Raw genomic sequence first — 13,753 nt, 5'->3', positions numbered from 1 at the left:
ATCTTGCTCTGGAGCTCTTGAGATTCAGAATGGTGTATGTGCATACCGGTCGATGACGTACTTCTGCTGAAATCTCAGCCAGGCTATTCCAGAGTTTAGGTACTGCATATGGGAAAGTTCTAACCACTTTGGTGGATTCAGTTATTCTAGGTTCTATCAGAAATCCGGAATTTTGTGATCGTAAAAAGCGTGATAGGTCGGAGCTAAACAGTTTTGCTTTATAAGCAGTGTTGGGTAAGTTACTCTGAAAAAGTAATTAAATACTAGTTACTCATTACATGTTCAATAGTGTAATTAGATTACTGTCCAAATTACTCTGTCCAAAAAGTATTTAGTTACTCATTACTAATTACTTTCTATAACCTACATCAACCTTGATTAGTTAAGGGATTCAAGGATAGACATGAAACGGCTTATTTAATTCATTCAAATAAATAATATCATTAACTGACCAAAGTATTACAAATGTGAGAATTATACATTAAAGCACAGATTTTAAAGTAAGATTTTGAATTTTGTTGTCGATAACACCATTGCCCACGCATATATTTCACAAAGTATTTAGTTTAATTACATCAAAAGTAACTGTAATTAAATTACAGAAAACATATTAGTAATCCCTTACTTTACTTTTTCAAGGGAAAAGTAATTAAATTACAGTAACTAATTACTGAGTAACTAGTTACACCCAACACTGTTTATAAGTAAGCATTCCTGTTTATAAGTAATAAGAGGATAAAAAGATTAAAGCATCTGCCAAATGATTGAAATGTAATGTACATTTTGTAGAATTGACAAAGTACACATTTATATGAATTAGCCACCTCTTAAAATAAGCAGGCATTCCTGTGAGAACATGTTGGTTCAACAGAATTTTTTTCCAAGTCTCTGAAAAAATGGAGCTTGTTTTAATGAAACAAGCATTGAGGAAATTAGCATCAATAGAAATGTATTTTTGTGTGTGTGGAAAGAGAACTCTGTCAATAAAAGATTCTTCTTACACATCATGGATGTCGAGTGGATGTGACGATGACATCAGAGCAGATGTCAATCTATTTCAGATACAGCTAAGTACAGACAGTTGTTAGCTTACAGCTGCTAACTCTTGTAGCCTACATTCTTTCTTTGGCCATCTAAAATTCAAATGTCATTTCAAATATCATCTCATTATTTTAGACAGAATATTAAACTGCAGAATAAACAGTGTGATCTACAAATAAAGAGTTAGGCTCCAAAATGAGATAACTCTGTTTTCATTTTTTTTTACAAAAAACATGTTTTGATTGTGTTTTATGTGTTAGTTACTGACAGATTAGAGTTTTGTAGGGTGACCACCTGTCCAGCTTTGTGTTGTACAGCAGGGGGCATATTGAGAAAATGTTCCCGAAATTTCATCAGTCTGTTGGTTTTTAGTTGTCACATAAAAAAACTTTTCTTGAACCCGAAACGCACATGAAACGCTTGTTTATGCCACTGTTTATTTAACTGTTCAACAGCGCTGTGTCAAAAGCAGAACCCGGTGCGTACCAGTGTCCAAACAGCTCATATAAACAGAGTCTGCGATGTCTGTCAGTAGATCGAGTAGTGATCCTTCCATATCACCGGATGAGTCACTAAAACATCATAAACTGTGTTGCTTTGAAACGGGGTGGGGTTAGCGCATTAAAATAAGAATTATTGGCAAACAATGAAATCCATTATTTAACAGTATATTTTAAGAGGGACCACCACTTATCTTCACTCGCTATTACAGACTTATGTAACCGCCATGCGACGTCTTGTGGTGTCATCCCAAAAAGGGAAAAATCATTCTCACGTACCTTATCTGGGTCGATTCCACATGTGTGTAATGATCTGCCCGCTTCTACAAGATAAGCAGATCCTGTGGCCATCTTTATCTATCTGTTCCATCAACACCTGACCGATAAGGAATGACTTTTATTTCTACTCTTTCTATCCTTCAAATAAATCCTTAGCTTTGTATTCTGTGGTGGGCTATATGAGACCAGTTTTACAGCACTTATGCTTTTTGTCCTCCTTATGTTGTTTTGGTTGCTTCTATTCTTTACCCCTTTGGTAAGTTGCTTTGGATATAAGTATCTGCTAAATGACTAAATGTAAATCATTTTTCATTATTTGTCTGTTCTTTATTCTTTTAGTTTTCTCTTTATGAGATCTTCAAAGTGTACAACCTTAGTATGATAACTCTGCTGCGTGTGATCTGTGCTCAAAATTTAAAGAGACAGTTAACCTTAAATTGAATTGTTTTATATTACATAACATTTGATCTATGCCTCAATTATATTGTAGTTGAATGAAGATATTTTGTAAAATCCCTACCATACATTTTTTAAAACTTTATTTTGTGAGTGGATGAAGCAAAATCGCGAACAAAAATGGCCGTAAACTGACAAACACTGTCTCTGCTGCTCGAAATCTCATGTTCGAGAAAATTGACCCATAAGACTGGCTTTGTTTTCCAGAATAAGATATTTATATAAAATATGAAATTATCTTATAAATATGCCAAAGCATCTCATTTCAGAGAATGAGGAGGCTTTTGTGTTTGTGAGGGTTGAAGTCGGTCATGTTTGGGAAAGGGTTATTCTGGGCTGTGTTGTGCCCAGAGCTCATCTCACTCCTTCTGTTTCTGTTCTTAGGGGACAACGGGTAATAATTAATCCTTTTATGTGAGAGGAGCTGAACTGTTTCTATTGTTCCTCCTCTTGACTTAACCTGAGCACTGTTTCCTAGGAAACCTTTGTGTGACATGGTTCAGATAGATCTGATCTTGCTTCAGCTTTTCAGATACTGCCGTTAAAATTTACTAATACATTATATATCTATATATATATCTATACTTTAAATATATACAGCTGCCGAAAAAGTTAGGAGACCATTTCAGAGATTGTTTTTCTGATTTAAAAATATGTCTAGGCATGTGTTTAGTCTGCATTTACTAACAATATTTGTCCCAAATTTTAAACAAAAAGTATTGTTACTTTCTGCATTTGTTGGCAAAGAAAACAAGTTCAGATTCAATTTAAGCTATACAACAGTTATATAGAACATATTTCTACATGCATTTAGGAAAATTTCAAACAAATTTTTTTTTCTGATAACCGCACAACATTTTTATGACCATTTTTATGTGTCTTGTCATTCTGTCAGTCTTTCACAGTGGGCATTACATGACATTTTGTCACTCCTGAGATTTTAAATAAAATTAAAATTCAAAAGTCGACTGAAATGACCAAAAGTACATCTAGAATTGATGGTTTGAAATGAAAATTTCGAATGGTCTGTTGATTGAAAAATGGAACAAAAAGGAACAAACAATGAACAGTGGTATTAACCAACATGACATGACGTTTTTTTTATTCATTAAACAGTTTCTGCATCCTCTTAAGTATGAAACATGAGCTTGTCCGTGTTACTCCGTCTGTGTAACATTCCTGTGTGTCCCCTGCCAGTTCTTCACGGTTTTCCCCATGTACTGTTATTTTGCCACACTCCCTCACCTGTGTTTTTGTGCGCATTGACTTTTGCACTTGCACCCCATTATCTAGTTCATCCCCACCACCTGGGTAGCCCTTATTATCTGTTCTATTTAGGTTCTCCCCTTAGTGGGTTATAAATGTTACTTGGTTCTCGTGGAGATATTTGTTTGTTCCTTGGATGGTTTTGTTTTGTTGGATTACCCTTTGTTCCTGTCCGCACCTTTTATTAAACCTTTAGCACTTTTCATTTTTTGTGCGGATTCGTGTGTCACCAAAGAACACTGTGACAGTCTGTGTGACGGACATGTCAGCTCTTTCTGTCAGGGATTTATGCTGACGGCCTGAAACTGTTCCTGTTGCCCAAGGTCATAATTTCGCTTCTTCTGTTTACCTTCTCGCTGATAGCATTGCTTGAAATTTATAGTATTGCTTTAATTAAATGGATTGAGACGATTTTAAGTGTGCACAGTTTTAAGACAAGCTGTTTTTTACAATCTGAACTTCTGCCCAGAACAGACATAAAACTCAGTAATAGTACACCACCATAAAACCTGCAATGGCCTGGGAATTAAGTAGTTATAAAAATGTCAGGACAGAAACACTAAGCAGAACAAACACAAACATCATCAGACACATACACACACGGAGAGACAGATAGATTTGTATCCCTCATTCTACCATGGATTTTTCCCTTTTCCTCTTATCCACACCGTTTCTCAAACAATCTGATCCATTCTGCAGTGTTTTCAAGCGGCTCGACTGGATGCTGTGTTAACCCATAGCAGGCACATACCAGAATAAAAGATGTACATGTCCAGGTTTAGCTCGCTGATATCTTTGAGAAACAAAGGGATGAAAAACGTTTAGTCCGCTTGACACACTCTAGAGCATATTCTCCATTATCACGACAAAGCCAAAGCTCTGACAGATACAGCCAGTAATAATCTGTGTCCACACAAGCGTCCTGCATTCGTCCGGATGCTCCAATCGTGCCGTGCATGCTTGCTCTAAATGGATTTTGACACGAGAGCTCAGTTATGCCTTTTTGAGAGCACAAGTACTCCCGACAGCGTTTTAATCGGCAAATTGTGGATGATCCGCTCTGCTGGAGGGGAGTCAATAGAGCCAACACAGACAAAACACAATGAACAACACCACATAGAGGTGCCCGCTGACTGACGCTCTTTCATCTGTGCTCCTTATCTACAAATATTAATATTATTATTATTGCATACCGGATTGTGAAGGAATCAGCCAAACACTTGTTTACATTTCAGAAGTGTGTGTGTGTGTGTGTGTGTGTGTGTGTGGAATAGGCTGTACAGAATAGTAGTAGAAGAATATAAAGTAGAATAAGTGAAATGTCATTTTTTATGTTTATCATTATGCATAATTATACAGTATTTCATTAAAAAAACTGACATGAGTAAACATATTTGCTTTAGGAGAAAAGAAAAGTACACACATCTGCAGCTCATTGAGGTTTATGAATAATGTCTCTTTTTCTCCTGAGATCAGTCTCTGTTCTCGTTCTGAACTATTGTACGTCACACACATGATTTCCCTCTTGTGATTGTGTGCTAAAAGTTGATGTGATTTAAACCCATGTAGGGTAGTGACCTCCAGTGGTCAGGACGTGAAATTACAACAGGTGTGCCAAACACCTTCTGAAAAGTGAACAGCTGACAGCACTCCCCCCCCCACTGTGGACGTAATGGATGAAGGGCCACTCTTTGTCAAGAACGATAGTGCTGTTTTTAAATCCTAATCCGCCCCTGACAGGCTTGTCTGTAAAATGCGTATGACAAATATTAGCTTTTTTCAATAAAAATTTGAAACTGATACATCAGTGATATGACAGAAGATCCTCTGTACATTTCTGAGTACTTCGTTAACACAATACAACTCGATATAACAGCAAAAAAAGGCAATGATATTTTATATACCAGTCTGTGCAACTCTCATCAGATATCATCAGATATCATCAACACCTTCACAAAAATAAACTCATATTTACTGCTCCCTGTTAGTAGACAAGAATTATGCATTTAATTAACTCGTCGATACAATTATATTACATTATGTGTGATTAAAGTCAGACGGAAGGAATACTCTGCGTTGCGAGAAAGAGTGAAACTCATAGTCAGAAAAAAAAATCCTTATTTTCCCATATAGTGTAATACGACCAGAAATAATCCTGCCCACACTCGCTGATCGAAAATCTAAAATGGGACCTTCATGCAATTAGCCTCTTGTTAACCTCATTTGTGAGTTGCTTTGGATAAAAGCGCCTGCTAAATGACTAAATGTGATGTAAATGTAGATGTCTATATGACATCTGACAGCGGACTTCTCAGAGACGATATGCAACAAAAATCTAAATTCATACAGATAAATATCATATAAATGTCTGCCAGATGTATGTGTGCTGTCAGGGTTAGGTCATTTTAGCTCTTATGACACTGATGTATGTTTAAGTGTTCTTATAGGTTTGAAAGGTTTTATAAGATGGGTGTGATGACATGATATGGGTTTTTTTAATACATTGGCCAGAATATGGGAAAGGATACTGCATTGCAGAATGTCAGCAACCGTTGCTGGGACATTGGTTTTCGTTTAACAGCGGAGACATGTTGTTCCTCTTTTTTACACTCTATGCCATTGACAGTCCTGTAAGCTCTCGACTTCATCTGTCTGTCGATCTCTCTCTCTCCACTTGATGTGAACTCCACTTTTCTTTTTGTTGGTCGTCAATAGTTTAAAAGGCAGATCATTTTATCCACAGTTGTTTTTGTTGTTGCTTGTGTTGGTCCAAAGAAAACATGAACAAATTGACATGAAGTGAAACTCTTCTTCTATTGTAAATGGATGATTAAGTATGTGTGTTGAATTTCATTTTTGCTTTTAAAGGTCTAATTATAGAATAAAATTATGATATATTTCTAAACAGATCCAAAAACCTGAAAGGTTTGGCAGTGAATGTGATTAGTTGTTTTTGACACCGTTGTCTTTGGTGAGCTTGGATGTCAGCATATACATAAAGTAATATCAGTCCAATGACCGTAATATAGACAGTTCATTTTTTGTTAGTTATGCACATTGGTGTTTATACAAATGTTTCTTTATAAATGTCCTGTTTTAATTTTTTTTGCCCATTTTCATGTAAACTGAGATGGCATGTCTGTAATCTGTCATAGTGTCAGTAAATGATATTGAATTGTCTTCTCATAAAGCATTGGGTTAGTTATGATGTTTCATACTACTTAAGATTGATAATGTGAGCATTATGTGTGTTTTTGCAGGCAGTCCTGCCAACCTGACCTGCAGAGCTTTCTTCGGCTACACAGGGGGTGCGAGTCCTCTCATCTACTGGATGAAGGGTGAGAAGTTTATCGAGGACCTGGATGAAAGCAGGATCAGAGAAAGTGAAATTAAGTGAGTTACACATTTAGGCATTTCAACAAAACTTGTCCATGCGGATATATTTTAAATAGAGCCTGGAAGATTATGCCACTGGATGTAAGGGCACCTTTCTCGCATGAATTGTTACAGATCCTATAAACATGTCAAACTTTAAGACAGCAGAACTGACCCTTTCTCTCTCTCTCGTACGAGACAGTAGAAAGAACATGGCTTCATTGAAGGCAGTCAGTCGCTAATCGTCACATTCTTCCTGAATAGTTTCCTTGACCCTGATGCTTTACTTCTGATACAGTTGCTCTACACTCTGTTGTGTCGCTGAGCTGTGTTATAAATATGAGCATCAAGATTATACTGTGTTTAGCGCAAATTCCACTGAATTTAATAGGACTAAATCGGGTTCATCGCAGGACAGTTCGTGAGCATTTGGGCGAGCAGGAGGTGTCCATCTCCCTGACAATAGATGCTGTCGAGGAGAACGACCTGGGAAATTATTCCTGTTATGGGGAGAACGGCCACGGCAGACGGCAATCCAACATCCAGCTCAGCAAGAGGGGTAAAATACACACACAAACAAATTCACTAATTCCATAAGAACCTATAGAACCTATAGCACCGTTAAGACATGTGGCTTTCGCATTTTCTATGTATTGCAGATTTTCTTTCCTTTGATTTTTATCTCTCACAAGTTCCAGCATGTTAAACAAGTTAACATGTCTAATCAACTAGCCCAACATGAACTAGTTTGAACTAGGTGAACATGTTTACATTCCTGCATTATAATTTAAAATAAATGTGTAGAAATTAAACATGTCTCCAAAAACATTGTTCAGCTGCAGGTTCCATGACTGCCTTTTTACAGAAAGTATTTTAATTGTTGAGCTACAGGTTAATGCTCACTTCACTGACTCAAATATTTATTTTAATGATTTAACCTGACATGTTTACTGTTCCAGAATGTTCTATATGTTTCTTAAAAATAAAACATATTGTGTTCAGTGGAACAAACGCTGTTTTTATTTAAAAATAACACATTGTAGATATGTAATAGTAATACCGTGACACCGTGTAACCGTGGTAGTTTTGCTCAAGGTTATCACACCGTCAGACCTCATACCGGCCCATCCCTAATTTGCACTAATATACACAGAACAGCATCAAGACACAAACACTGAAAGGGTTCATCCATTTGGGATTTGTTAAGGGCTTAATACACCCATTTACTGAAGTTACACTTAAGAGCCTCAGCGGTCATGGAGATGGAAACTGTTATGATCATTCTCTGGATCACATTATTGACACGTACTGCGTCAGCTGATGTCTCTCTCTCTCTCTCTCTCTCAGCAGAGCTCATGTACAAAGTGGAGTTGGCAGGGGGTTTGGGAGCCATTCTGCTGATGTTGACATTTCTGGTGTGCTTATACAAATGCTACAGAATTGAACTCATGCTGTTCTACAGAAGTCACTTTGGTAGTGAGGATGTTGATGGAGGTATGAAGCATCTGAAAATAGACATGTCTTCAAAAGATGTTCATGAAAATTAATGGTCTGATGGATTGAGGAAAAATGTACATTTCATTGTCATCGTATATAAAAAGAAACATAAATCTGTGGTATTTTGCTTTTCATTTGGTCTCCTTCTTTTCAGACGTTTTATGCAGATTACACAGAGTATAATAAAAGTAATTCCTTAAAAATACAAAAAGCTCTGCTCTTATGTTTGAAAAATGAAAAGCCTCAGTCAATATGAAAGATTTTGATTGTCATAAGATAGAGACATGTTTGTAGAGATGATGACAAAGATGTACACAATGACGATCTGTTTAGATCCGAACTGTGTAAAACAAACGTTATTATAAACACAATTTTCCTATAATCAACAAAGCAGTTTTAAATGTTAGATTGGGTTCCGACTGAAACATTTAGTTTTGTGTTTAAACTGTTTTCCTGTGATTCTTTATTCATAAACGCTGTGTGTGTGTTTAGACCAGAAAGACTATGATGCATACGTTTCCTACACTAAAGTGGACCCGGACCAGTGGTGTCAGGAAACCAGAGAAGAAGAGCGTTTTGCTTTGGAGATTCTGCCAGATGTTTTGGAAAAGCATTATGGGTATAAACTCTTCATTCCTGACAGAGACTTGATACCGACTGGAAGTAAGTTGCATAACGTGACCTGCTGAACTCTTATTTTGATCATATTCATTCATGTTTTTAAGGAATGCTCTGATCTGTCCAACTGTGTATCATAGTCATACAAACGTTGTTGTTTTAGTACGTATGTTGCTGCTTTGTTAGTATGTTTTTGTGTGCACATCATCTGACTTTGATAAAGATCTGTGTGTGTTTCCTGTAAAATGGGTGCTAATATTGTCCGGGGACTGTTCGCTTTTAATATGGGACGAAGGGCTGAGAAAACAACATTCGTGAATGTTTCCCGGTTAGTTCCATGTCTAATGAGCAGTAGTTCAAGTTGCGTTTCATTCTCTTGCAGCTCTAAGTCCCATATTAAGCTTGATAAAATGCTGATTGTAACCGAAACGTTCTCTGATTGAGTTTCTGTTGAGCAGACTTTCAGTGATGAAATATTTATGTTTAGGTTTCAGAAATGATCATCTTCAGGATGACACAAGACTCCTTAGAGGTATTCTGCACCGGACAAATGTGATTTACACCCTTTGAGTCAGGGCTGATTGTACTGAAGAACAAGAGATTTGCTTTTGGATACCTGTACACAGTACATGAGATGTAGAGATGGGATGGTATAGTTGGGTTTTGATATATATTTGTCATGTGCAAGAAAACAAAAGAGAATGGAGACCCTGCCACGCATGTCATTGCTGATTTATAACACAGAAATGTTTTGGTCATCTGGCACCAGTGAAACATGAATTTTGCCCATTGTGTGTGTGGCTCGTCACGTCAAAATGTGTTTTCGTCGCGTCATGTCAAAATACGCGCCTGACTAACCCTAACCCACACGTCAAAAGGTTTTATGACCAAAGGGACATTGGCGCAACACTTAACTCTTATTACACATGAGACGAAGCGAGGATCTAGCAAATACGAGCGTCACTTTGATCATAAACCCTTTCCACACGTCTGCAGCCGCCATGTATTTTGACATAATGCGCCAAACACATATTTTGACATGACTATCCACACACGTGACACATGTTTTGCATTCTTGGAGGAGAAGAGGAGTCACCGATCGCCACTGTGACTGGCACAGAAAATATTTGACTGGTTTGAACCTGGAACGGCGTCATGGCTTATTAGCCCCATATGTTCTTTTTAGGACAGAAGAATTGGCTTTAATTAACATTCCTCCTCATTATCAGTGCTAGTTTAGAGGAATGACAAGCAGCTCAGATGTTTGGTTGGATTTGTCTGTCTTGTTTAATTATTCTGTTCGTCTGCATTTTCCGTTTAACTTCATACGATTAAACTGCAGTATAAACGCTAGGGCTGTTCAATGATAATAACAACTAAAAAGAGACATATTGAACTTAAATATGGACCCTTTTCCTGCCTGCCCTTGTTGCAGCCTACATCGAAGATGTGGCTCGCTGTGTGGACCAGAGCAAGCGCCTCATCATCGTCATGACACCCAACTACGTAGTGAGACGCGGCTGGAGCATCTTTGAGCTGGAGACACGTCTGCGCAACATGCTGGTCAGCGGCGAGATAAAAGTCATTCTGATCGAATGCGCTGAGCTGCGAGGAATCATGAACTACCAGGAGGTGGAGGCTCTCAAACATACCATCAAACTTCTAACGGTCATCAAATGGCCGGGACCCAAGAGGAGTAAACTCAACTCCAAGTTCTGGAAGCGGCTTCGTTACGAAATGCCCTTTAAGCAGCCGGAACCCAAGCTGTCGCACGAACAGGTACTGGACCTGAGCGAGCAGGGACCTTTCGGCGAGTTGCAGACCGTTTCTGCCATCTCCATGGCAACAGCAACATCCACCGCCATGGCGACCGCGCATCCGGAGCTGCGCTCCACGTTCCACAACACGCATCACACGCATCTGCGACAGAAGCATTACTACAGGAGTTACGAATACGACGTCCCGTCCTCCGACACCCTTCCGCGCCTGTCGTCGCTGGGCATCCAGCACACCTACTGCAACATCCCCATGACTCTAGTGAACGGCCAGCGGGCACAGGGCAAATCGGCCCACGTGCAGCAGCCGGGGGTCGAGGAGCCGCACGTGAACAATGTCATGCTGCCGCTGTTGCCACGGGAAACCAGCATTTCCAGCGTCATCTGGTGACATCATCAGGACTTCAATGGCACTTCATAAAAGCAAACAAAAGGACGCTGCTGCTGCTGTTGACTGTGCACCACGGGGTTTTGAACTTGATAACACTCGGCCAGTGTGGAGGATAATACTCACACACACTTCTATACTGTAGGAATACAGGGTCTTGTTCATATTTTGAAGTTTCTTTGTAGCATTGCAATTTTTTCAGTTATGGTGTTTGTTTTTCTTTTTGACAACTTTTATACAGAGTTTTCCCCTGGGACTGAACAGAGACTTAGTAACCAATTACCTGTTGTGCTTTGCTCTTGACTTGGTAGTTTGAAATGATATTTTTACTTAACCATTCTAGGATTCGTGGCATTGTGATGCTTTCTTTAAAAAAGAAACCTTTTGTTAAAGAAAAAAAACTATTTATTTTTTGCTGTCAATTGATGAGATTTATTCACTTTGAAGAAAAATGTCATTATGCAATTGCTACTGAGGCCTAAAGCTCGAATTCTTCCTGAATGAAGGAGCGAGCAGATGGGACACGTCTCTCTGCTGCTCTGTGTTTCTCTCTTATGAAACTTTCCAGTAGAAAGCTTAGCTGTAAACTTCATGGAGAGTAATTTCAGCTTAAGAAAAACTAAATTGTATATTATTTTCAAGTAAAAACTATATTTTTGTAACAAAGAGTTTGCTTAGCGAGACATACTTCAGTCACATTTCATTCAATTCAAACATATGGCAACAGGTTGAGCTCATTGATTGATGGGTAAACTGACAAAAGTATTGACAAAAGTTTCTGCCATATTCTGAGGAATCTGGGAGCATGAATATTTGTGTATTTAAACGTCCCCACAACAATGAGGTCCAAAAATGCATTCAATGTATAGTAGAAATATCTTTATATTTACAGACGCATTTCACCCGTTTTGATGCATGTCTCCAGATGATATCTTGATTTCTTCACTGCATATTAAGACCTGTTAACCTCCACTCTAGTGCCTCCAGCTGCTCCACACCTTCAGGTTTTAAATCCCATCAATTGCTGTTTCTAAGGTAATACCGTGACATCACGTCCTGTATGCAGCTCATCATTACAAAGCTGTTCACATTAGGTTTGTTATTAGAAGCAACAGATCTGCGCTGATTTTTATAATGAGCAACACCTGTGATAATGTGTGCTGTTCTTATTTCTTAATTCAAAGGAACGAAGTGAATTTTAAGGCCAAGGGGGTCACAATAGGGTCCCTCACACACCCGATATGTGCTGGACTGCCCAGGCATTTTTTTTTAAATCCTCCCCATTACACAAAATACCAAAGCCTCACGTTCAAGGCAAGGCTTTACATCAATATCTTACTGCGACGTGTTATCGAAATAAAACCAAAGATGGCAAACAGTGAGCTAGTGTTGGGGAAATGCCTTGAATAGCAAAATGATTTTCCTCAACCTCAAAAACACAGCAAAGCAGTACCAATATCTCTAGAGCAACAGAATCTTGTTTTCAGACTGTTTTGTGTTGCTCACAACGTTCATCTCATCAGTAGTTCCAAAAACTAGTTTTACTCGAAATGAAAGACAAAATGCAAAAACATGTAAGCTGCTTGTCTGATGAGATGTCTGATGCATGGCCCTGTTTTCTTCATCATGTCTGCATTTCACCCTAAGGCCACAAACACAGATTTCCAGTTTGTCAATACACGTTTCAAATTTGATGGTGCTTTGCTTTTCTCAGAAATGTCGATCTGTTAGAACCCTGCAATCATTGTTCTGGGAGGGAACCAATCAGAATATGTACATTATTTGATTCATTTGGGTTTCTTGTATTTAATGACATTCTGTAAATACTAAACAATGGTAATAAGATAAAGACAATCTAGCCACATTCATGAACAAACAAATGTTTCCTCACATTATTCTGATCAAAACAATAATCAGAACAATTATTATAATATAGAGCACAGAAATGGTCTCTGGCACTTTCAACAATCTTACACTAAAGATTAGGGTTCTGTTTGTCTCCTATTTCTCAATTTTTATTATGTACCTGCAATGTTACAGAGATATTATCATTATTATTAATAACAATAAAATGACACATTTAATAATATTTGTCATGTTATCCTATTTGTGTTGGGAGTTTATTGTGCAATAAGAAAGAGATGAACAGAACAGCAACACAGCAATGGCCCAGTTCCGGCCCACATCTGGCTCATGTGAAATCCATTATCTGGGCCAACACACTATGTTTCTGTCTGGGAGTTGCAGGTTACTTGCGGATACTTGCGAGCTCTGTACTGGAACAATATCTGTATTTGCTGGAAAGATGGAAAAGTTCTTGAGGTTTCAGAACCCTAACTTCCGCAATATTTGAAGGTTTGCTCTATATGCCCCCCCCCACACACACACACAAATATATAACGTATTTATATATACAGTATATTAGGGCTGTCAACGTAAACGTCTTAAAACATGCAGTATATTTTTTTCAGATGCACGTGTTAATATTTAACACCATTAATGCAACATCCATTTTTTCTGTAATTATTGTCTAGCGTTACATTAGATGATCAAGCTCT

The 13,753-nt window shown here is 38.1% G+C and overlaps 1 protein-coding gene across 6 annotated transcripts in view; it reads left to right on the top strand.

The window, feature by feature from the left end:
* il1rapl1b (interleukin 1 receptor accessory protein-like 1b) overlaps positions 1 to 13,265 on the top strand; it is a 124,359-nt gene extending 111,094 nt beyond the window's left edge. For 2 of the 6 annotated variants that reach the window (XM_056735207.1, XM_056735206.1), the window contains 6 exons: positions 6,803 to 6,935; positions 7,331 to 7,476; positions 8,265 to 8,411; positions 8,907 to 9,077; positions 9,520 to 9,564; positions 10,468 to 13,265. In XM_056735207.1, the coding sequence (XP_056591185.1) occupies positions 6,803 to 6,935; positions 7,331 to 7,476; positions 8,265 to 8,411; positions 8,907 to 9,077; positions 9,520 to 9,564; positions 10,468 to 11,198 (1,373 nt within the window). In that variant the 3' untranslated portion in view covers positions 11,199 to 13,265. The remainder of the gene's footprint in view (positions 1 to 6,802; positions 6,936 to 7,330; positions 7,477 to 8,264; positions 8,412 to 8,906; positions 9,078 to 9,519; positions 9,565 to 10,467) is intronic. The other 4 variants (XM_056735209.1, XM_056735212.1, XM_056735211.1 and 1 more) reach the window with 4 other exon arrangements.
* Positions 13,266 to 13,753: the final 488 nt, after the last annotated feature.

The sequence above is a fragment of the Triplophysa dalaica genome, chromosome 21 (genome assembly GCF_015846415.1).
Source record: "Triplophysa dalaica isolate WHDGS20190420 chromosome 21, ASM1584641v1, whole genome shotgun sequence".
NCBI lineage: Eukaryota > Metazoa > Chordata > Actinopteri > Cypriniformes > Nemacheilidae > Triplophysa > Triplophysa dalaica.
Note: the sequence above shows the minus strand (reverse complement) of the source record. Positions and strands in the feature narration are given on the sequence as shown.